The sequence below is a fragment of the Notolabrus celidotus genome, unplaced genomic scaffold (assembly GCF_009762535.1).
Source record: "Notolabrus celidotus isolate fNotCel1 unplaced genomic scaffold, fNotCel1.pri scaffold_225_arrow_ctg1, whole genome shotgun sequence".
NCBI lineage: Eukaryota > Metazoa > Chordata > Actinopteri > Labriformes > Labridae > Notolabrus > Notolabrus celidotus.
The window spans coordinates 55,001-78,368 of record NW_023260074.1 but is presented as its reverse complement, the minus strand read 5'-3'; the positions used below and the strand labels follow the sequence as shown (position 1 = coordinate 78,368).

The window sequence follows — 23,368 nt, the reverse complement described above, 5'->3', positions numbered from 1 at the left end:
CAGAGTGGAGATGAACACAAAGAGCTCCGTGGATCACTCTCACCTGCGCGGGCCAGCAGCGTTCGAGCCGCCAGGTCGAAGCGATGTTTCCTGCCAGCGGCCGAGCGTCCTCTGAGCGGAGCGCCGCTGGAGGCCGAGGCAGCGTCCTGATCCAGACCTTCAGGACTACAGAGAACCAAACACAGAGACCACGTGCATTAAGATTCAAGTTTTATAAAACTCTTTTCATACCTCCGCCTATCGACAGACCACCTGAGAAAGAAGATTACTCTTTTTCTCCATGTTCAAAGATTTGAAATGTCTCTCTCTGTTTGCTCACAGAGATATTTTATGTTGTGATAAATCGGGTGAAAAAATGTATGTTTATGCATTTCAAAAACGAGGACAAATGAGCTTTAATCTTCTTTAACTGACAGAATTTTTCTTTATGAAGGTTTAACTAAAAAAAAGGATTTTTGTAAATCTGTGCAAACTTTATTTTTTCAGCTGTGAAGACTGAAGACAATGAGAGCGAGTGTCACCGCTGAGTTTTGACCTCTGGTTTCAGTTTCATATTTGAGTGTCAACGTTTCTGCAGCCCAATCCCAACATTTTTACCTACTCTGCAAAAACTGGGCACCGGTTTAAAAATACATGAATTATTCTGAAAATACAAGTTTAGTCACAGATAATGATAAAAATATGTTAGTCAAAAGGTGCTTTTCAACTGCAGGAACTTTCCCAAGAACTACGGACCTCTAGAGGAACTCTGTGCATAGTTTTTTATCCAAATGTCAAAATATCCTCATCAGATATTTAAAGGTGACATATCATGCTCTTCTTCATCAACATATATTGGTCTAAGAGGTCCCCAAAACATGTATCTAAAGTTTATTGCTCATAAAAACACTTTGAAATCAGATTCTGGTCTGCCTGTAAACCCCTCTTTTTCAGCCCTGCTCAGAACAGGCTGTTTTCTGTGTCTGTGCCTTTAAATGAGAATGTGCTCTCTGACCACGCCCCCTCAGGAAGTGGGTGTGGCCTCCTCGGCTGTCCAGCACGTTGATCTAATGTTTACATGTTGGCTGAATATACACGGCTGCTCACAGACCCGCGTTACTTCAACCCTCTGAATCTGATCCAGAATCTGATCCTGACGGAGAGGCGCCTGCAGCAGGACCTTTCTGAACCATTGGTCACAGATTTAGTGTTTCTTGTTGTTTTATTTGTCAGCATGTCGACGTGTGTCTTGGTACACAGCTACCAACATGTAGCTATGTGGCTATGCTAACTAGCGCTAGCACTTTTCCATGCAAACTAAAAATCATCCACTAGATCTTCAAATCTGCAGACGTGGGGAGTCAAAGCGACCTTTGTGTTTATTAAGACAGCCTACAACTAGCATGCCTCCCTCCTAAGCTCCTTGTTAGCACACATGTGTGCAGGGAATGAAAAACGGAGGAGGGGTTGAGTTGTATTTTATACAGTCTATGGGCTGAACAAGCTCCGAGCTCTGACTTCCTGTTACAGACCGGATGGCGTTGTGACGTATGAAAAACACTGAAAACTGAAACGGCTGGTTTCAGCACACATTTACAGAAAGGTGGAGAAATCAGAACAGGGGCAGAATGGAGTCTTTGACTTTTCAGGGGGTTTGTAGACAGGGACACAGATTTCAGGGAGAGAACCATTAAAGAGTCCATTCTGCAGGATATGTCACCTTTAAATGATGGTCTAAAGATGTTTGAGGGATGCATCCGGCTGAGAGTCTCCAGTTAACAGGGTGGCTGTTTAAACCAAAACACCGGTGTGTTTAAAATCTGTCTTCTTGCTTTAAGTCGAGCGTTTCAGACGTTCTGAATCACCTTCGTATCGAGAGCTCGTCTCCTTCAGTTCTGCATCTTTGCTGTACGGCCTTCATCTCCTTCTTACTGCCCTCTACTGGTCTAGTGGTGTAGTGCAATTTGAGTTCCTGGCAGTAGAAGTTCCTGGTACTTCTGGTCTAAAAGCAGCTAATAAATATACTCCTGTCTGACCTCACCTGGCTCAGATGAATCATCATCATTTTAACAAATCCGTCGTGAGGAGGAAGTTTCAAAGACCCCACATGTTCTTCTTCATGGATGTATTTATGATGTGGTTCTTTGTTTCTGCTATAATCAGAATATAATCCAACGTTTTCCATCAGTACCTTTCGCTGAAGCCCTCCTCCATCTCGGAGGCGTCAGCGCTGGCGATGTCTCCGGGTGAGCACAGGTACGAGCTCCGGTCCATGGACTTCCCTCCAGTAGAGGCCATCGCTCCGGGGCAGGACGAGTCCGGCGCCTCTCCTCCTCCGACGCTGCCGCTTCGAGGGTGAGGTTCATCGTGCTCGTCCTCAGTGCCGGGATGTTCTATCATCCACATGGCGAGCACCGTGATGTTCTGTGCGTCCGCTTCTCCTCGAGCACCTGAGACAACACGATCACACCTGAACTTCAATACATGATGGAACAGCGGTCACACTGTCTACAGTCTGCCAGCTCTCTGAGTCCCACAGGGATCAGAGCTGGCCCTGCAGTCAGTCAGATATATTCAGAGGGAGGACGGGGAACGTGACAGAGACTGACCGGTGGCTTCCAGAGCTTTGGTGATCTGGCGCAGAGAGAAGCCCATCTCTAACAGCGGCACGGCGATGGCGGGAGGAGGAGGAGAGGTTGACAGTCTGCTGCTGGGGTCTGACAGAGCTGTTGGACAAACACACCTCAGGTTAAATTAGAACGAGTGTGTGATGTTTGAATATCAGACTTTGTCTCAGACACTTTGGATGCAGAGAGACTTCAAATCAGGATGGAGCAGAAACAATGTCGTGTTGAGAGTGTTCAAATCATCACTTCTTTATATCCAATAAAACATGGATCTAAATATCCTGTTGGACCCCTGTGAGTTGAAGGGCTGGGGAAACAGAAGTGACCATATTTGGTCGTGAGGATGTAAACACTTTTCTTTATTCGACTCTAAAAGGGAACATTTAATAAAAGTACATGTTGAAGAAGACTCGACACGAACAAAGAGACAGAATGAGATCAAAGTGATAGAAAGAGATCAAAGTGACATAATGAGATCAAAGTTACAGAATGAGATCAAAGCAATAGAATGAGATCAAAGTGATAGAATGAGATCAAAGTGATAGAATGAGATCAAAGTAATAGAATGAGATCAAAGTAATAGAATGAGATCAAAGTAATAGAATGAGATCAAAGTAATAGAATGAGATCAAAGCAATAGAATGAGATCAAAGTGATAGAATGAGATCAAAGCAATAGAATGAGATCAAAGTGATAGAATGAGATCAAAGTAATAGAATGAGATCAAAGTAATAGAATGAGATCAAAGCAATACAATGAGATCAAAGTAATAGAATGAGATCAAAGCAATACAATGAGATCAAAGTGATAGGATGAGATCAAAGCAATAGAATGAGATCAGTGATAGAATGAGATCAAAGTAATAGAATGAGAATAAAGTGACAGAATGAGATCAAAGTGATAGAAAGAGATCAAAGTGATAGAATGAGCTCAAAGTGACATAATGAGATCAAAGCAATAGAATGAGATCAAAGCAATAGAATGAGATCAAAGTGATAGAATGAGATCAAAGTAATAGAATGAGATCAAAGTAATAGAATGAGATCAAAGCAATACAATGAGATCAAAGTAATAGAATGAGATCAAAGCAATACAATGAGATCAAAGTGATGAATGAGATCAAAGCAATAGAATGAGATCAAAGTGATAGAATGAGATCAAAGTAATAGAATGAGATTAAAGTGACAGAATGAGATCAAAGTGATAGAAAGAGATCAAAGTGATAGAATGAGCTCAAAGTGACATAATGAGATCAAAGCAATAGAATGAGATCAAAGTGATAGAATGAGATCAAAGTAATAGAATGAGATCAAAGCAATAGAATGAGATTAAAGTGACAGAATGAGATCAAAGTGATAGAAAGAGATCAAAGTGATAGAATGAGATCAAAGCAATACAATGAGATCAAAGTGATGAATGAGATCAAAGTAATAGAATGAGATCAAAGTAATAGAATGAGATCAAAGCAATACAATGAGATCAAAGTAATAGAATGAGATCAAAGCAATACAATGAGATCAAAGTGATAGAATGAGATCAGTGATAGAATGAGATCAGTGATAGAATGAGATCAAAGTAATAGAATGAGAATAAAGTGACAGAATGAGATCAAAGTGATAGAAAGAGATCAAAGTGATAGAATGAGCTCAAAGTGACATAATGAGATCAAAGCAATAGAATGAGATCAAAGCAATAGAATGAGATCAAAGTGATAGAATGAGATCAAAGTAATAGAATGAGATCAAAGTAATAGAATGAGATCAAAGCAATACAATGAGATCAAAGTAATAGAATGAGATCAAAGCAATACAATGAGATCAAAGTGATGAATGAGATCAAAGCAATAGAATGAGATCAAAGTGATAGAATGAGATCAAAGTAATAGAATGAGATTAAAGTGACAGAATGAGATCAAAGTGATAGAAAGAGATCAAAGTGATAGAATGAGCTCAAAGTGACATAATGAGATCAAAGCAATAGAATGAGATCAAAGTGATAGAATGAGATCAAAGTAATAGAATGAGATCAAAGCAATAGAATGAGATTAAAGTGACAGAATGAGATCAAAGTGATAGAAAGAGATCAAAGTGATAGAATGAGATCAAAGCAATACAATGAGATCAAAGTGATGAATGAGATCAAAGCAATAGAATGAGATCAAAGTGATAGAATGAGATCAAAGTAATAGAATGAGATTAAAGTGACAGAATGAGATCAAAGTGATAGAAAGAGATCAAAGTGATAGAATGAGCTCAAAGTGACATAATGAGATCAAAGCAATAGAATGAGATCAAAGTGATAGAATGAGATCAAAGTAATAGAATGAGATCAAAGCAATAGAATGAGATTAAAGTGACAGAATGAGATCAAAGTGATAGAAAGAGATCAAAGTGATAGGATGAGATCAAAGTGATAGGATGAGATTATAATAACAGATGAAGAGACATAGAAGTGTTAAGATAGATAAAAGCAGTAGAATAGATAAGGCCTGCTCTCTGTGACTCTGACCATCAGTCACTAAATGAACATCAGGCTGTGTTGAAGAAGAAACTACAGACTGAGACCATGAACTCGTTAGTGTTTACTGAGGGAACAAATCCGGTGAGGAGGAGGAGGAGGAACATTTACTACAGACTGATAAACCATCAGAGGAGTCGCCCCCTGCTGGTCAGTGGAAGGACTGAAGGCATTTTTGCATTCACTTGGCTTCTTCCGTTCCTAATTCAGTCAGCAAATCAAAACACCGGAACAACACCGATCTGTGGGTGTGAGATATTCGGTCGTACTTACAGGTACCAGTTCTGTTCTGCTGTCTGTTGGGCTGGGAGTCCGGGGAGGTGAGACTCTGCCGGCGACCCACCTCGTCTGAAGGAGACGTGGGCAGGGAGGACACCGGGGGGGTCTGGGCTCGACGGCTGGGGGCCAGGGTGGTGGTCGGGTAACTGGAGAACATTTGCCTGTTTTTCAAACCAAACAGAAACACGCAAATAATCAATCAAATCAAAACGAGGCTCATCGTTACCATCAGAGACGGGACACTCAGCTGCGCTCTGACCTGAGCAGGCTGAGGGGCATCACCCCCGGGGACTCCGAGGCGGGGACCGTCTCTGTGTCTGTGACCGGCGTGGTCGCTGTGGTGGTGTCCTCCAGAGAGGAGCTCATGAAGGAGGTGGTGCTGGAGGCTGAAGGGCTGGTAGTGACGGGGGTCTGAGCCAACTGCTCCCCCTCTGTCCCCTCCGCCTCCCCCTCTGGTTCAGTCCTCACACCTGAAGGAGAACAACACCCGTTTAGTGACTGATCGGTGACGTCACAGATGAGAGTAACCACGCCCGGGATACATCCGGATGATCTCACCAGGCTTGGTTTTTCCTCCGTTCGGCTCCTCCAGCAGCCCGCTCACCACCAGTTTGTAGATCATGGCCTGAGCCCTCTCCAGGTCCGCCAGGCCCAGAGCACGCTTTATGGGGGAGCGCATCACCGCCCGCTTCACCATGTGACGCATGAGGAACTGCAGAGCCGCCCGCATCTCCACCTCCTCCTGGCACACAGGCGAGGTGGCGGACGTGGTGGTGCTGGAGCTGGTGTTCAGATCGGCGTTGTGTCCGCTGGGAGCCGCTTCAGGTAACACCTGGATGAGAGGGAGAGAGGGAGTCAGCATGGAGGAGATCACGTTTCATCAGGATATGTTCTGGTGTTAGGATTCAGCCCAATCGGTGCCGCGTTGTTGTGCAAACATGTATGACATCAAAACAGCAGAGGTGGGTCAAACATTAAGGAACAATTCAACTTTATGAGCTGCAGAAATGTGTTCATGCAAGGAGAGTCAGAGGCTGAGACTCAAACTATAACTCCTGACATTTTAACTTTCTCTCTCACATCTCTCACATCTGGAATCATCTTTGTCAGGAAGAAACTAGTTCTGTTGAAAGAGTATTTGATTGTTTCCAGAGATCAATGCTTTAAGTTTCATCCCTGATGTGCAGAAATGAATAAACAGAGAGGAGATTAAAGTCTCTGTGTGACGGGAGGAACCAGTACCTTCGGTATGAGCAGCAGCTCGGCGTACTTGCTGCAGCTCAGCAGGGCGCTGAGCGTCTTCATGGCGCCCAGGTAAAGGTAGGACAGCTGCACGGCGTGGATCTCCGACTGCGTGGCGATGGAGGAGGGAGAGTGCTCGTGGCTGCGAGAGCCGGCGTGCTCGTGACCTTTCTTCCTGCTCCCGTCGGCCGGCGCGTGAGGAGCCGTGGTGAACAGAGTCTCGTTGCCTCCGCCGACCACGGAGGATATCTCGCTCTCTGACTTGGAGTTCGGCGCCACGTGTGCTTTGACCTCGTCCAGACTGTGGGACACGCGGAGGTCAGAGGTCGTGGTGTTGGTTCCGGGCGAGGCTCCGGCGTTCTCTTTGTGTTCGCTGCGGTTGTGTCCCTCGTTGTCCGCTTTGTCTTCGTTGGCGGTCGGCTCGTGTCCCGTCGACGCCGCGTTACGATGCTTCTTCTCGTGACGGCGTGCGCTGAGCTTGGCGGCGGTCTCCTCGTGGATGCTGGTGAGGTAGGTGAGGTCCAACAGCAGCGAGGCGGTGAGGCCGCGGAAACGAGCCACGTCGAAGGGCAGCGGCTCGCAGGGCTCCAGGTTGTAGAGGGGAGTGTCACTAGGCGACCAGAAAGTTGGGAAGCTTTAATAGAAGGGAGTGGAGAGTGAAAGGAGACAAGGGAAGGAAACACAAAGTGAGGGACAGGGCAGGAGAGAAAGAGCACGGCATGCCAGACGAACAAAAAGATGGAATGTTTGAGCACAGAGACGTGCCGCGCCGTGATTAATGCAGCCGTGCAGAGAGCGATGGATCAACAGTGAAGTAAAAGGTGAGTCGATAAGAAGTGAGAACCAAAGGAAAGAAAGAGAGGTGAGGAAACGGGCTGATGCAGAGCGTGAGAGGGGGAAACATTCAGCTTCATCTGAGCTTTAAAAACAAACATGTTCTGACTGGTTACCGTGACAACACACACCGTTAGTACAGGAAACAGACATTCATGCAAAGCACCGTTAAGACCTGAAAGTGATCTGATCACAGAAGTTATCCACAGTAAACCGTGTTTCAAATGTGCAGGAGCAGGCTGAGCTTCAGAGGTCTGCACACGCTCAAAGATCAAATCCCTGCAGAGCTGGAGTTAAAAACTAATAAGTGCAGACGTGAGGCTGCAGAGCGGCTCTGAGGCTGGGGCTGACTCAGACTTCATGTGTTTTAAAAGCTGCATGATGAAGGAGAAAGAACTCTCCGTGTCTCCAATGTGGCGCTACAGATAACATCTCATTTTAATGCTGTACTTAAAGTCAAGACGAGACCTCCAACAAGTCGTGTAATGAAGCCATTCATGCACCTGTTATCTTAAGACAAGGAGTGTCATCATACCTGTTCATTGGGAGGCCGATTTAATCTGATGTGTCAAAACTAGGAGCTCTGAGGAAGTCGACCTCTTTAATGCAAACTCAAAATCTGAGCGTCTTTTCTTCTGTTTGGGTCTTTCTACAAACTCACAAGGTTTCAGACGGATAGTAAGAAGGGATGCACTCAAGCTCCGTGTGGAGACTCTGCAGCGCTCCGTGTGGAGACTCTGCAGCGCTCCGTGTGGGGACTCTGCAGCGCTCCGTGTGGAGACTCTGCAGCGCTCCGTGTGGAGACTCTGCAGCGCTCCGTGTGGAGACTCTGCAGCGCTCCGTGTGGAGACTCTGCAGCGCTCCGTGTGGGGACTCTGCAGTGCTCCGTGTGGGGACTCTGCAGCGCTCCGTGTGGAGACTCTGCAGCGCTCCGTGTGGGGACTCTGCAGCGCTCCGTGTGGAGACTCTGCAGCGCTCCGTGTGGGGACTCTGCAGTGCTCCGTGTGGAGACTCTGCAACGCTCCGTGTGGGGACTCTGCAGCGCTCCGTGTGGGGACTCTGCAGCGCTCTGTGTGGAGACTCTGCAGCGCTCCGTGTGGGGACTCTGCAGCGCTCCGTGTGGAGACTCTGCAGCGCTCCGTGTGGAGACTCTGCAGCGCTCCGTGTGGAGACTCTGCAGCGCTCCGTGTGGAGACTCTGCAGCGCTCCGTGTGGGGACTCTGCAGTGCTCCGTGTGGGGACTCTGCAGCGCTCCGTGTGGAGACTCTGCAGCGCTCCGTGTGGGGACTCTGCAGCGCTCCGTGTGGAGACTCTGCAGCGCTCCGTGTGGGGACTCTGCAGTGCTCCGTGTGGAGACTCTGCAACGCTCCGTGTGGGGACTCTGCAGCGCTCCGTGTGGGGACTCTGCAGCGCTCTGTGTGGAGACTCTGCAGCGCTCCGTGTGGGGACTCTGCAGCGCTCCGTGTGGAGACTCTGCAGCGCTCCGTGTGGAGACTCTGCAGCACTCCGTGCGGAGACTCTGCAGCGCTCCGTGTGGAGACTCTGCAGCGCTCCGTGTGGAGACTCTGTAGCGCTCCGTGTGGGGACTCTGCAGCGCTCCGTGTGGAGACTCTGCAGCGCTCCGTGTGGAGACTCTGCAGCGCTCCGTGTGGGGACTCTGCAGCGCTCCGTGTGGAGACTCTGCAGCGCTCCGTGTGGAGACTCTGCAGCGCTCCGTGTGGAGACTCTGCAGCGCTCCGTGTGGAGACTCTGTAGCGCTCCGTGTGGGGACTCTGCAGCGCTCCGTGTGGAGACTCTGCAGCGCTCCGTGTGGAGACTCTGCAGCGCTCCGTGTGGGGACTCTGCAGCGCTCCGTGTGGAGACTCTGCAGCGCTCCGTGTGGAGACTCTGCAGCGCTCCGTGTGGAGACTCTGCAGCGCTCCGTGTGGAGACTCTGCAGCGCTCCGTGTGGAGACTCTGCAGCGCTCCGTGTGGGGACTCTGCAGCGCTCCGTGTGGGGACTCTGCAGCGCTCCGTGTGGGGACTCTGCAGCGCTCCGTGTGGGGACTCTGCAGCGCTCCGTGTGGAGACTCTGCAGCGCTCCGTGTGGGGACTCTGCAGCGCTCCGTGTGGGGACTCTGCAGCGCTCCGTGTGGGGACTCTGCAGCGCTCCGTGTGGGGACTCTGCAGCGCTCCGTGTGGAGACTCTGCAGCGCTCCGTGTGGAGACTCTGCAGCGCTCCGTGTGGGGACTCTGCAGCGCTCCGTGTGGAGACTCTGCAGCGCTCCGTGTGGAGACTCTGCAGCGCTCCGTGTGGAGACTCTGTAGCGCTCCGTGTGGGGACTCTGCAGCGCTCCGTGTGGAGACTCTGCAGCGCTCCGTGTGGAGACTCTGCAGCGCTCCGTGTGGGGACTCTGCAGCGCTCCGTGTGGAGACTCTGCAGCGCTCCGTGTGGAGACTCTGCAGCGCTCCGTGTGGAGACTCTGCAGCGCTCCGTGTGGAGACTCTGCAGCGCTCCGTGTGGAGACTCTGCAGCGCTCCGTGTGGGGACTCTGCAGCGCTCCGTGTGGGGACTCTGCAGCGCTCCATGTGGGGACTCTGCAGCGCTCCGTGTGGGGACTCTGCAGCGCTCCGTGTGGAGACTCTGCAGCGCTCCGTGTGGGGACTCTGCAGCGCTCCGTGTGGGGACTCTGCAGCGCTCCGTGTGGGGACTCTGCAGCGCTCCGTGTGGAGACTCTGCAGCGCTCCGTGTGGAGACTCTGCAGCGCTCCGTGTGGGGACTCTGCAGCGCTCCGTGTGGGGACTCTGCAGCGCTCCGTGTGGGGACTCTGCAGCGCTCTGTGTGGAGACTCTGCAGCGCTCCGTGTGGGGACTCTGCAGCGCTCCGTGTGGAGACTCTGCAGCGCTCCGTGTGGAGACAGCTTACATTGTGGTGACTAACAAACATCGCAGCATAAACAGAAACAAAGACGTCAAAGGGAGGTGACTAAAAGGTGTCACAGTAAAGTCTCTGCACAGTACCTGATGGTGATCTCGGCCTCGTCCCACTGCACCTTGGCGGACGTGCTTCCTTCCTTCACCACGCCCAGCAGAGTGGCGTGCCTCCCCGTCTGCTTGTGCACACATCTCCCTCCGACACGCAGGCCTGCGTCCGCCCCCCCTATGATGGACAGGACCGGCCACACCTCCGTGCAGAGCGTCCTCAGGTGGTGCTCCGACAGCTCCCCTAGACCGTGCTGCCGTCCGTGGCGTCCGCGCTCCTCCTCCGTCCTCGTGGGCGTGTCCTGGCTCTCCCTCTGGGCGTCGTGCTCCTCTCGGCTCTGAACCGAGCGGCTCTTTTTCAGCCTCTGGCCCCCGCCGCTACCCGCCGCGCTGGCTGAGTCCCTGAAGCAGGGTTTGATCTTGTGGAGCCGCTCGATCATGGTCTTGTTGATGCGGTGGGTCCAGTGGTCGGTCCGGTGTAAGATCCGGATCAGCTGCGTGGTGGCCTCGGCCAGCACGGTGGCCATGGGGCTGCAGACCGGGTCGCCGGGCAGGAGGTCTCGAGGTGTTCCCCTCATCTGCATGTCACAGATCTTAACCTGGAAAACAATCAGAAAGGATGCAGTAGATAGATTCCTTAAATCTTCAGAGTCCAGAGAGAAGTCACAGGAAGAAGTTTAACCCCGCGCTGCAGCAGCTTCTAGAAATCAAAGCTGTGAGGGAGGATGCTCCAGAGCAAAGGGGAGGAAGGATCTTTCTGGTGGCTGAAATGTCCATGTGGAAAAACAACATGAAATGTGAAGTGAAGCAGCTGAGCCTCTTTACAGATCTCTGGAACACTTAAAATCTGACGCCACCAAAAACATGCTTCTGCCTCTTTAACACCATCCCTCCCTCTTTCTCCAGCCCAACAAGGATCCCAAGACTGTCGGCATGACGACAAACAGAATTTACCTCTGAATCAAAAAGTTCCTCCTAGAAGATACAAGAACCGAAAGATCTTTAAAACATCATCTGAGCAGCACTTTCATCAAAGACGTGTACATTGACGCACGGGACACAGCAGCACAGCTTCATAACTTCATTCATACGTGAGGACAGAATGATCGATTGTAAAAAAAAAAAAGATGACTTTGTTGTGAACCTCTAGAACTCTACACTCCCAACATGCAGGCCTGCTCATCCTACCTACACTCTCTAAAAGTAGTATGGGAGGTAGAGCCTTCAGTTATCAGGCCCCTCTCCTTTGGAATCATCTACCAGTCAGGGTCCGGGAGGCAGACACCCTCTCTACTTTTAAGAGTAGGCTTCAAACTTTCCTTTTTGATAAAGCTTATAGTTAGAGCTGGATCAGGCTTGGACCAGGTCTTAGTTATGCTGCTATAGGCTTAGACTGACACACTGGGATCCTGTCTTTCCCTCTCTCTCCTCTCTCTGCCTGTCTCTCACTTTAACTCTTCCTGTCCCATTAAAGTTACTAACCATAGACTTTTCTGGAGTCCCTGAGCTCCCTTGTCTCGTAGGTTCCTCTGGATCTCTGCTGGAGATTCCTTTTTTGGGGTCTGTTATTCATCCTTTCTTTCTTTCTTTCTTTCTTTCTTTCTTTCTTTCTTTCTTTCTTTCTTTCTTTCTTTCTCTCTTTGTTTTTTCCATGTTTCTTCATCCTTTATGTCTCCTTTTCTCCTCCCATCCTTTCCTTCTGTCCTGTCCTTCACCATTTATTCTCCTCTTTTTCTTTCTTCTGGTCTCCCTCTCTTCTCTCTTTTCTTAGACCTTTCTGGAGTCCCTGAGCTCCCTTGTCTCGTAGGTTCCTCTGGATCTCTGCTGCTGTGGACGTGGTCCAGACTCCAGCTGCTACAACTACTACTATCCGTCTCCCCACTATCATCTATCCCTCTATCCCTCTCTCCAACACGGTCTCAGATTCAGATGTGTGTCTAACATGAGTCTGGTCCTGCTGGAGGTTTCTGCCTGTTAAAGGAACTTTGTCCTTGCCACTGTAACTTGCTAAATGCTGACACTCTCCCTCTCCCTGTTAGACAGGGGAACACTTCATCTTCTTACCTTCTCTCCGGGGTTGCTGCTGTAGAACATCACGCAGGGATACAGCTCTGTCGCATCGACGTCCTCAAAGGCTAACTTTGGCTCCTGGAAATAAAACAACAGTGAAGTGTTGGTCGTGGATTCAGGGGGAACAAATCTCTGTCATCATATATTTGTGTTTAGCTCCTGTGCTTTTTGTCCTCTCTCACACAGAGGGAACTCTTTCCAATCACAGAATGAGTCCCGCTGAGGAATCAGGTGACTTTGTTCCCTTCAGTACCCGACGTGTAAAACAGGTTAAGCCCTTAGCGTCTCTCACCTCTCCGTTCTTGCCGAAGGAGATGGTTCTGGCCTCCATGTCGAGGACGCAGGTGATGAAGTCTCCCTGAGTGAAGCTGCTGAGAGTCAGAGTCTGCTCCCCGTTGTGATAAAGGTTTCCGCTGTACGCTCGGTACAGCCACATGTCCGACGTGGTTCGGTGGTTGAAGTCGTGAACCGGCCATCGAGATACTCCTACACACGTTCCCTCGTTCCCTCGGTTCTCCTTCACGATGTAGAACTGCAGCGGGAACAGAAAGAGAACACTTCATTCAGACGGTGATAAAAACAGAGTGTAAAGACCATATTCATGTGTTTGGCTGTAGACCCTTTATTACTGTGACACTGGGTGTCTCTGTCCTACTGCTTAGAGCACAGGTATATAAGATAAGAGGTTCCTTTACTCGGTGCATCACTTGTCAAGGTATTGGATGTGATCCTGGAAGGGCATGTGGTTTTTGACCGCTGTGGCGGCAGGCAGCATGGAGAAACCACAGCTGTATCGTTTGTTTTGTTCAGTGAATGGAAACTGATGGATGCTGTATTCATTTCATATGATGCTGCAAACTGACGACATGGTAGTGGTGCACGGTATATGCGGTAGACGGTATACAGTCCCCTCCAAAAGGATTGGAACAGTGAGGCCAACTCCCTTCTTTTTGCTGTAGACTGGAAACATTTGGGTTTGACACCAAAAGATGAACATGAGACAAGAGATCAACATGTCAGCTTTTATTTCCAGGTATCTGGATCTGATACACAACTTAGAAGATAGCATCATTTATAAAGGATCATCACATTTTTAGGTGAGCAAAACTATTGGAACAGAAACACTTCAAATACATTAAAGTGAATAAGACTTCAGATTTTGTTGCAAATCCTTTTCTTGCAATAACTGCATCAAGCCTGTGATCCATTGACATCACCAAACTTTTGCATTCTTCTTTGGTGATGCTTCTCCAGGCTTTCCCTGCAGCCTCTTTCAGCTGCTGTTTGTTTTGGGGGGTTACTCCCTTCAGTCTCCTCTTCAGCAGGTAAAATGCATGCTCTATAGGGGTTAAATCTGGAGATTGACTTGGACAGTCTAAAAGCTTCCACTTCCTCCCCCTGACGAACTCCTCTGTTGTTCATGCAGTGTGTTTGGGGTCATTATCTTGCTGCATGAAGAAGGATCTCCTTATCAGTTTGGTTGCATCTTTCTTTAAATTGTCAGACAAAATGTTTCTGTAGACTGCTGAGTTCATTTTGCTGCTGCCATCATGTGTTACATCATCAATGAAGGTTAATGATCAGTAATGGAGGAAGCTTCTCTACAGAGTCCCTGATGGTCTGGTTTTGTACCGTGTGTGAAGTAGTCATGATAAAACAGTTTACCTTCCACTGGTAGCAGCCGGAGGAGATCCCCGTGGAGGCCAGGCCGTAGCCTTTCCCCCCGCTGCCGTGAGTCAGTCCCTGCCCGTTCTCCACCACGCAGCACTGAGCCTTCTCCGGGTCAAAGGACACCTCCTGGATGGGGAGGTTCTCGTCCTCCTCCTCTGCCTCTCCCTGCGGAGAAAACAAAGCGTCAGTCACAGGAACGACACGGACGCACAGGTGGAGAGTGAAGGATGGAGTCACACCTGGAGTTTGAGCTCCTGCACCTTCTCTTTGATCTGGATCGAGTGTTTGGCCTGAGCGATGGGAGCTTCCCACATGCAGTCAGAGAGCAGCGAGAAGAGCCGCTCCACCACCTGAAGAAGAAACCAGTCCGCTGTGAGACTGAGCCAGTGTTCTCAAAGACAGGAGAGAAGAAGAGAGAGAGGTGCATACCTGTGTCATCTGATCATCCTCCATGTTGGCTTCACAGGCGGGCAGGACGGCCTCCAGAACGTGAAGAGCCAGCAGACGAGTTCTCAGGTTCCCCACCAGAGGGACCCCTACGAAAAAACCACCCACAGATCAAACCGGCCGTCTCTCTACAAGATCAACTATCAAACATCGCCAATCAAACATCCCCGAGCCGTTTACCTGAGCAGCACTTCTGTGCCGCGATGTTCAGCAGCACCTCGGTCCATTTAGGGGAGGCCATCTTGGACTGGATGGCTTTAGAGGACACGACTCTCCTGAGGAAGACCAGGAAGTCTCCCAGGTGGAGCTCGGCGGTGTGCTGCTTTCGGATCAGAGCTGGAAACAAGAGGAATAACCAATCAATGAATACGATCACCCTGAATACTCAAGATCATGCAAACCTTCTTTCTCCTTCACCACGGGAGAAGAACATCGCTCAGAGAGCTGCAACGTCTCAGGACTTCAATTCTTTGATTGTTTGAAGTTGAAGAAAGTAAACAGAAAACCGTGGATTGCTCTCTCTCTCGGTGGGGAGCGAGACTTTGCTCCAAGTGGGGGAGTTTAAGAATCTCGGGGTCTTGTTCGTGAGTGGGGGGAAGAGGGAGCGTCAGATCCTCAGGGGGATTGGTGCAGAGTCAGCAGGGATGTGGACGGTATATCAGACCGTCGTGATGAAGAGGGAGCTGAGCCGGAAGGGAAAGCTTTCAATGTACCAGTCGCTCTACGTTCCAACCCTCACCTGTGATCACGAGCTGTGGGTCATGACTGAAAGGATAAGATCTCAGATACAAGCGGCTGAAGTGAGCTTCCTCTGAAGGGGGTCTGGGCTCAGCCTCAGAGAGAGGGTCAGGAGCTCGGAGTAGAGCCGCTGCTCCTTCACGTCGAAAGGAGTCAGCTGAGGTGGTTCGGGTGTCTGATAAGGACCCCACCCGGACGCCTCCCTTTAGAGGTTTTCCAGGCACATCCAGAACGCGGTGGAGGGATTATATCTCCCGCCTGGTCTAGGATCACCTCAGGATTCCCCAGGAGGAGCTGGAAGGTGTTGCTGGGGAGAGGGATGACTGGGTCAATTTGCTTGGACTGCTACCCCCGAGACCCGACCCCGGATAAGTGGAAGAAAATGGATGGATGGAAAGTAAACAGTTAAACGGTCATTCTGCTACGACCGGTGAGATAAAGAGAAGGTCCTTGATGTTCTTCTAAAACCAAGACAGTTAGGGATCCAGACCGAGTCAAGACCAAGACATTTAGGGATCCAGACCAAGTCAAGACCAAGACATTTAGGGATCCAGACCAAGTCAAGACCAAGACATTTAGGGGTCGAGACCAAGTCAAGACCAAGACATTTAGGGGTCGAGACCAAGTCAAGACCAAGACATTTAGGGGTCGAGACCAAGTCAAGACCAAGACATTTAGGGGTCGAGACCAAGTCAAGACCAAGACATTTAGGGGTCGAGACCAAGTCAAGACCAAGACATTTAGGGGTCGAGACCAAGTCAAGACCAAGACATTTAGGGATCCAGACCAAGACATTTAGGGATCCAGACCAAGTCAAGACCAAGACATTTAGGGATCCAGACCAAGTCAAGACCAAGACATTTAGGGGTCGAGACCAAGTCAAGACCAAGACATTTAGGGATCCAGACCAAGACATTTAGGGATCCAGACCAAGTCAAGACCAAGACATTTAGGGATCCAGACCAAGTCAAGACCAAGACATTTAGGGGTCGAGACCAAGTCAAGACCAAGACATTTAGGGGTCGAGACCAAGTCAAGACCAAGACATTTAGGGGTCGAGACCAAGTCAAGACCAAGACATTTAGGGGTCGAGACCAAGTCAAGACCAAGACATTTAGGGGTCGAGACCAAGTCAAGACCAAGACATTTAGGGATCAAGACCAAGTCAAGACCAAGACATTTAGGGATCCAGACCGAGTCAAGACCAAGACATTTAGGGGTCGAGACTGAGTCAAGACCAAGACCAAGGCAGGGCTAGACCGAGACTAGACCATATAGATCAGTAAAAAATCATTCTGAGAATAAACAAAATAAACCCTTCTGTTTGGGGGAGGGGTTCTTTCTTATCAGAGTAATGACAGGGACACAGAGACCATCAGTGGTGGTCTCGACTGGTCTTGATATAAAATACTGAGTTCGCCTAGACGAGACCGAGACCTTAAAAAAGGGTCTTGAGACCAAGACCGGTCTTGAATCCTACAACACTAGAAGCCGGTGAGCGAGGAAATGATGAAGTCACCATGTCGGTCCAGTGTGTGGAAACACTTTGAGCTTTTTATAAGATGGAGATGTTCTAAAGAAGTCGCTCTCTGTTTGTAGGATATGTAAAGGTCAAGTAAAGTTACTACGGCAACACCACAATCTATCCAACCACCTACTAAGGCGCCATGGGCAACGCCGCCCATCCAGGCGCCTCTTACAGCGTTCATCAGGGTGACATCAGCTCTGCAGAAGCCTCAGGCCTCATTCAGACAGAGACGAGGACAACAGAGCTCATGATTTGTTGTTTACTTGTTTGTTTATATCCATCATTAATTTATACCTAACCAGAAACATCAGGACTCTAGGACTGTCCTGTATCAAGGGATTTATCTCACAGTCACACAGGATGAATTTTTGGATAAAAGTCACTGAATGGTTCGGATCGTATCGTTCTAAATGAAGCGATATCGTCCTTTAATCGTATCGGAAACCACGAATCATGATACGAATGGAATGGTTGTTAAAAAGAATCTTTACACCCCGAGTGTCTGTGTCGTCGTGAGGACAGAGAAATATTCATAAACCCCTCCGGAGGGATCAGGATGTATTTAGAAACCTTGGTGTGGACTAATCCTAACGCTGAGTCACCTCTGAAGTCTTTCTTCTCAGAGTCGGCGCTGTCCTCCTGTTTGTTGTCCTCGGGGTCTTTCCCAGGAGAGAGCAGACTGACCCCGGCCTGAGACAGCAGGTTCTTCAGCTGGCTGCAGAGCAGGTCCAGCAGAGACTGGACCACCTTTGGACTCAGCTTGTCTGCATACGTCCTGAAATTCAAAAGGAGACAGTTTTATTCTCTTTCTGCTCTTTGCGTGTTTCATGAAGCCCTGATTCAAAGCTCTTAAAGCTCTCACCCCGTGCTGATGGCGAGGATCTGCAGCAGGCGGGTGGACGCCACCTTGAGGGCGGTGCTGAGCTGAGACACGCCGGGTTTCTGCAGCAGCTGGAGCGGCTGGCCCAGCATGGTCTCTGTGCCGCAGAGCTGGGACAGAACGTTGAGCAGGCCGCTGGAGATGGCCAGAGACACGTCCACGGGCTGGTACCGCACGCTCAGAGCAAACACCGTCACCAGCAGGAGGCGCTGCTGGGCTTCTGAAGCAGAGAGGGGACAGAGAGCAGATCAGACTTCAGCTGACTCAACCTGTTCCTAAGTGGTCCTGCTTTGACTCCTGAGCTGCTCACTCTGAACAAAGTGTACAGATCACAGCTTCACATACGTTCTCCACCGGCTGCCAAGTTTCTGTCTCAGCATGATGGATGTCAGACATGTTCTAGAAGGAACTCTGTGACCTGGATCAGCACTCAGCTGGTATCAGAGCTCCTTGTTACCTATGTGGTGCTTGTTGGCCTGCAGAGCCCTCTCCAGAGTGACAGACAGCTGCTGGTAGATCTTATGCACGGCAGTCTGGATTTCCATCTGGATGCTCCTCTTCGCTGCTTTCACACCATCCTGCAGAAAAACACACACACACACGCTTTACTAAAGAGCACTTCCTGTGTACCGTATTCTGATCATCGGTGTGTGTTTACACCAAACCTCACAGATGTAGACATTCCTTCAGCAGGCGAGCCTCGTACCTGATAGTGATGTAGCTGCACGCTCTCTCTCTTCAGCCCTCCGGTGCCCACCGTGCCGAGGCCGAAGCACCCGGCCAGGAACTGCAGCCTGACGGAGGTCAGCAGGGAGGAGGATTGGAAGGCACCGCTGGATCGATCTGCGTTCCCGGGCTGACTGCCCTTCTCCTCCATGCCGGAGATCAGCACCACGATCTGATGGAGCGCCTCCAACCGGAGCTGCAGATTCAACACCAACCAGCATTTAACAAGGATTCAATGGTGCTCGTCACCTTGCAGACAGAGCTGACCAAGCATGCGCTCAGACTTTATTCAACTCTGGAGCAGGATGTGGATATGTCAGCATCTTTCTCCCCTTAAGTGCAATGCAATGAATCTCTTCCAATGTGCCACTTTGGACTAAGTCCCTCACCTCGGCCCGGCTCTGCTGCTGCTCCATGGCCAGGATGGTCGCCTGTGGGCTGGTGGACATGCTCTCCTCCGGCTCCTTGAAGGCCGGAGCGAGGCCCACGTCCCCGCTGATGAAGCTGACCATGTTGTCGATGAGAGCGTGGATGCCCAGCGAGCGGCTCAGGTCCAGGTCTGACTCCTCGTAGGAGTGGGCCGAGCCGTAGCTCCGCTGCCGGCTCAGTTTGGCTCGGAACCAGGACTCGGCCAGGGAGTCCGGAGAGCTGTGGAGGAACCCTGAAGACAGGAAGAGAGAGAGAGAGAGAGAGAGAGAGAGAGAGAGAGAGAGAGAGAGAGAGAGAGAGAGAGAGAGAGAGAGAGACAGCAGCCTTTCAGATCCATGGATGCACAGCGTGACTCTGCTGATAGATGTGGCTTTAAGCACGTTGGAGGTTTGCAGTGTGATGCGTTGTTACTGCAGAAGACTTCCTCAAATGGCTGAATGCTGATTCTTCATGCAGCACAAGCCTTCATGGAGTAATCTATGATGGGAGCTCTCAGAGGAGGAGATGCTGCAGCTGAGAGGTGAAATGAGAACCAGGTCTATACTTCCATGTAAGAACTGAAGGGCCTGTTTACACCTGGTGTTAACACGAGTGAGCCGGTCTCAGGTGGACAGCTCTGAGGACAGGTGAAGGCGCACTGAAGACGCAGTTTCCAATATTTGTTCCTCACACCTGAGATCAAATATTTCCTGTAACCTGATGCTTTAAATAATAAACACATCTCACCTGCAGCCGACGTATTACATGACACACGCTCATAAAGGACAACACGAGGTACTTCTTTTACCAAACAACAGCTGGAACAACCTTCAGAATAAAAGCACAAGGGGAGTCTCTCCAGAGTGAAAACGGATCAGGCTTCTGCTTTGAAAGCATTCCAGAAGTGTTCTCATGATCCACATGTTTAATGCTTTAGACAGAAAGTCAGCTGATGTAAGCAAATAAAGACCGCAACGTAGGATTTATCTTTAGGACGAGATCTGTGTGCAGCTTGCAGAAAAAATGATCTGCCTTAACCATCTTAAGAAATATATTTTGAAATAATTGTATTCCTTTAGAGTTCTTTGAGGGGAATTTGATGTCTTTTAAAATATGTTTTATTTCTTTATCTTGACTTGTGTGTTTTTATGATCTGCCTGTTTTATGTAAAGCACTTTGTAACCTGGTTTTGAAAGGTGACCTAGAGTTTTTCTCCAATTCAGTTGGATTTCAGACTCAAATTGTGGGAGTGGCAGACTGTCATGTAGGGACACAGGCAGTATATACTCTCAGATCTTGCTCTAACATCATGTGGTGGCAAATATCAGGCAGTGGTTTACGTGTGGCGGTGGCTCACGTAGGCGGCAGTTGCAGGTGTGCGAGGGCCCGTTCATCGCCGCTTGTGACTTTAATTACACATATTACATATTACTGTTTTCGGTCTCTATTTAAAAATCCATTTCTGTTCTTAAAGGTGACATATCACACTTTTTTCATCAACATATATTGGTCTAAGAGGTCCCCAAAACATGTCTTTAAAGTTTATGCTCATAAAAACACTTTGAAATCAGATTCTGGTCTGCCTGTAAACCCCTCTTTTTCAGCCCTGCTCAGAACAGGCTGTTTTCTGTGTCTGTGCCTTTAAATGAGAATGAACTCTCTGACCACGCCCCCTCAGGAAGTGGGTGTGGCCTCGGCCGTCCAGCACGTTGATCTAATGTTTACATGTTGGCTGAATATACACGGCTGCTCACAGACCCGCGTTACTTCAACCCTCTGAATCTGATCCAGAATCTGATCCTGACGGAGAGGCGCCTGCAGCAGGACCTTTCTGAACCATTGGTCACAGATTTAGTGTTTCTTGTTGTTTTATTTGTCAGCATGTCGACGTGTGTCTTGGTACACGGCTACCAACATGTAGCTATGTGGCTATGCTAACTAGCGCTAGCACTTTTCCATGAAAACTAAAAATCCTCCACTAGATCTTCAAATCTGCAGACGTGGGGAGTCAAAGCGACCTTTGTGTTTATTAAGACAGCCTACAACTAGCATGCCTCCCTCCTAAGCTCCTTGTTAGCACACATGTGTGCAGGGAATGAAAAACGGAGGAGGGGTTGAGTTGTATTTTATACAGTCTATGGGCTGAACAAGCTCCGAGCTCTGACTTCCTGTTACAGACCGGATGGCGTTGTGACGTATGAAAAACACTGAAAACTGAAACGGCTGGTTTCAGCACACATTTACAGAAAGGTGGAGAAATCAGAACAGGGGCAGAATGGAGTCTTTGACTGTTCAGGGGGTTTGTAGACAGGGACACAGATTTCAGGGAGAGAACCATTAAAGAGTCCATTCTGCAGGATATGTCACCTTTAATATTTCTTGTTTTCAGTCTCTGTAAAGCTCTTTGAATTGCATTAGATTTGTATGACAGGTGCTGTATAATAAAGCTTGATTGATTGATAAGAGCGAGGACACAGAGGTGTCTCTGAGGAGTCGAGCAGATCTCAAACAGAGAGGAACGTTAAGCGTCATGATCTAGAAAGGGTCAAAATGTTGTGGTAGTTTCTGTCCGTGTTCGCTCCCCCGCGTCAGCTCGTTCTCTGATTTGAGCGTGCGTCACATATTTGTGAATCAGTGAGTTTCTTTAAATGCTCTCTGAACTCACAGCTGTCCCCCTGGGATCCAATCACTCAGCAGGGATGTTTCCACCAGGTGTGAGAGGGCTCTGAAACAGCCTTTAATGAATCTCTTTGGGGACTCTTCAGCAGTCAGGAGCCATCATCGCTCAACAAACAGCAGAGGAATCATCTGATGTTTGTGTGATCGACTCATCGTCTCCACCTCAGAGAGCAGAAAGTATCTGAAGTTTAAAATAAGGCCCTCTCCATGACGGATGGATGGAGGAGGAGGAGAGGTGGAGGGGCAGTTATGGAGGAATGATCTAACAAGAGGAAGAAACATGCCATCGTTTACTTGCTTGGAGCTCCTCTTGCGTTTGGGGCTCAACTGCCCCAAAAGAAGCAAATAAACTATCGGCACACATCGAGAGACAGAGAGACAAGAGGAACACATGACTGATGACCACCAACATCCTGAATCATCCTCCCTCTGTACGCTCACTCACACGCCTCTGATAGTTACCTCGCTTCTTATGGGAGAACGCCAAGTCCAGGTCCACGTTCCTCCTGCCGCTCTGAGACAGGAAACAAGACGTTTAGTTTCAAGATGAGAGAGAGGGAGAGAGAGAGAGGGAGGGAGAGAGAGAGAGAGAGCTTACCAAAGTGTAGCCCTCTTCGTCTGACTCAGGTTGGGACAGGTCAGACTCGCTCCTGGACTTCATCAGTCTGTAGCTCGGGCTGCTCTGTACTGAGCGGCTCTCTGCGCTCAGACTCTCGCTCCTGCAGACAGAATGAAGAACAGCTTTGAGACGTCGTATCAACAACCTGAGCTTTAACTCCTTTAACTCCACAGACTGCAGCTGCAACACGTCGCTGCTTTACACATCAGGCTTCTTCAGTCTGTCTGCACCATAAATCCTAATTCATTGTCACTGCAGAATAAAAAAACATGGAAGATAAACAAAAAGACGCTTCGTGCATGAGCGATGAATTTACACGGGCTGCAGAAAATCGACCAATCAGAGACAGAGGGAGCTGTCAGTTGGAATATATCTGTGCACAGTTTGTTAATCAACAAAAGCATCAGTAGCAGTAAGGTCATACATGTTTTGCAGACCAGCTAAATGAAATATGAGGCACTGTTTATTTACTTTGAGGGACAGTGGGGGTCACAGGTCTTTGGCACCTCTATTTTGGGGGGCGTGGCCTGAAAAGTTTGGGAACCCCCGTGTTACACTATGCTGCATGTGTCCTTTAGGTACCTGATGTCCTTTAGGTACATGATGTCCTTTAGGTACATGATGTCCTTTAGGTACATGATGTCCTTTAGGTACCTGATGTCCTTTAGGTACCTGATGTCCTTTAGGTACATGATGTCCTTTAGGTACATGATGTCCTTTAGGTGCATGATGTCCTTTAGGTGCATGATGTCCTTTAGGTACCTGATGTCCTTTAGGTACATGATGTCCTTTAGGTACATGATGTCCTTTAGGTACATGATGTCCTTTAGGTGCATGATGTCCTTTAGGTGCATGATGTCCTTTAGGTGCATGATGTCCTTTAGGTGCATGATGTCCTTTAGGTACATGATGTCCTTTAGGTACATGATGTCCTTTAGGTACCTGATGTCCTTTAGGTACATGATGTCCTTTAGGTGCATGATGTCCTTTAGGTACATGATGTCCTTTAGGTGCATGATGTCCTTTAGGTACCTGATGTCCTTTAGGTACATGATGTCCTTTAGGTGCATGATGTCCTTTAGGTGCATGATGTCCTTTAGGTACATGATGTCCTTTAGGTACATGATGTCCTTTAGGTACATGATGTCCTTTAGGTACATGAT

General features: G+C 49.0%; 1 protein-coding gene across 1 annotated transcript in view; it reads right to left on the bottom strand.

Moving 5' to 3' along the window:
* herc1 (HECT and RLD domain containing E3 ubiquitin protein ligase family member 1) overlaps positions 1–23,368 on the bottom strand; it is a gene marked incomplete at its 3' end in the record, with an annotated part of 63,602 nt that overhangs the window by 5,771 nt on the left and 34,463 nt on the right. The window contains exons 24-44 of the mRNA XM_034678766.1: positions 22,185–22,305; positions 22,049–22,100; positions 18,889–19,160; positions 18,480–18,695; positions 18,231–18,351; positions 17,756–17,993; positions 17,496–17,668; positions 14,808–14,963; positions 14,610–14,716; positions 14,420–14,530; positions 14,175–14,345; positions 12,802–13,041; positions 12,504–12,587; positions 10,479–11,038; positions 6,645–7,278; positions 5,961–6,234; positions 5,662–5,872; positions 5,397–5,563; positions 2,589–2,705; positions 2,171–2,429; positions 44–165 (exon numbers count right to left, since the gene is read on the bottom strand). Coding sequence (XP_034534657.1) covers positions 44–165; positions 2,171–2,429; positions 2,589–2,705; positions 5,397–5,563; positions 5,662–5,872; positions 5,961–6,234; positions 6,645–7,278; positions 10,479–11,038; positions 12,504–12,587; positions 12,802–13,041; positions 14,175–14,345; positions 14,420–14,530; positions 14,610–14,716; positions 14,808–14,963; positions 17,496–17,668; positions 17,756–17,993; positions 18,231–18,351; positions 18,480–18,695; positions 18,889–19,160; positions 22,049–22,100; positions 22,185–22,305 — 4,406 coding nt within the window. The remainder of the gene's footprint in view (positions 1–43; positions 166–2,170; positions 2,430–2,588; positions 2,706–5,396; positions 5,564–5,661; positions 5,873–5,960; positions 6,235–6,644; positions 7,279–10,478; positions 11,039–12,503; positions 12,588–12,801; positions 13,042–14,174; positions 14,346–14,419; positions 14,531–14,609; positions 14,717–14,807; positions 14,964–17,495; positions 17,669–17,755; positions 17,994–18,230; positions 18,352–18,479; positions 18,696–18,888; positions 19,161–22,048; positions 22,101–22,184; positions 22,306–23,368) is intronic.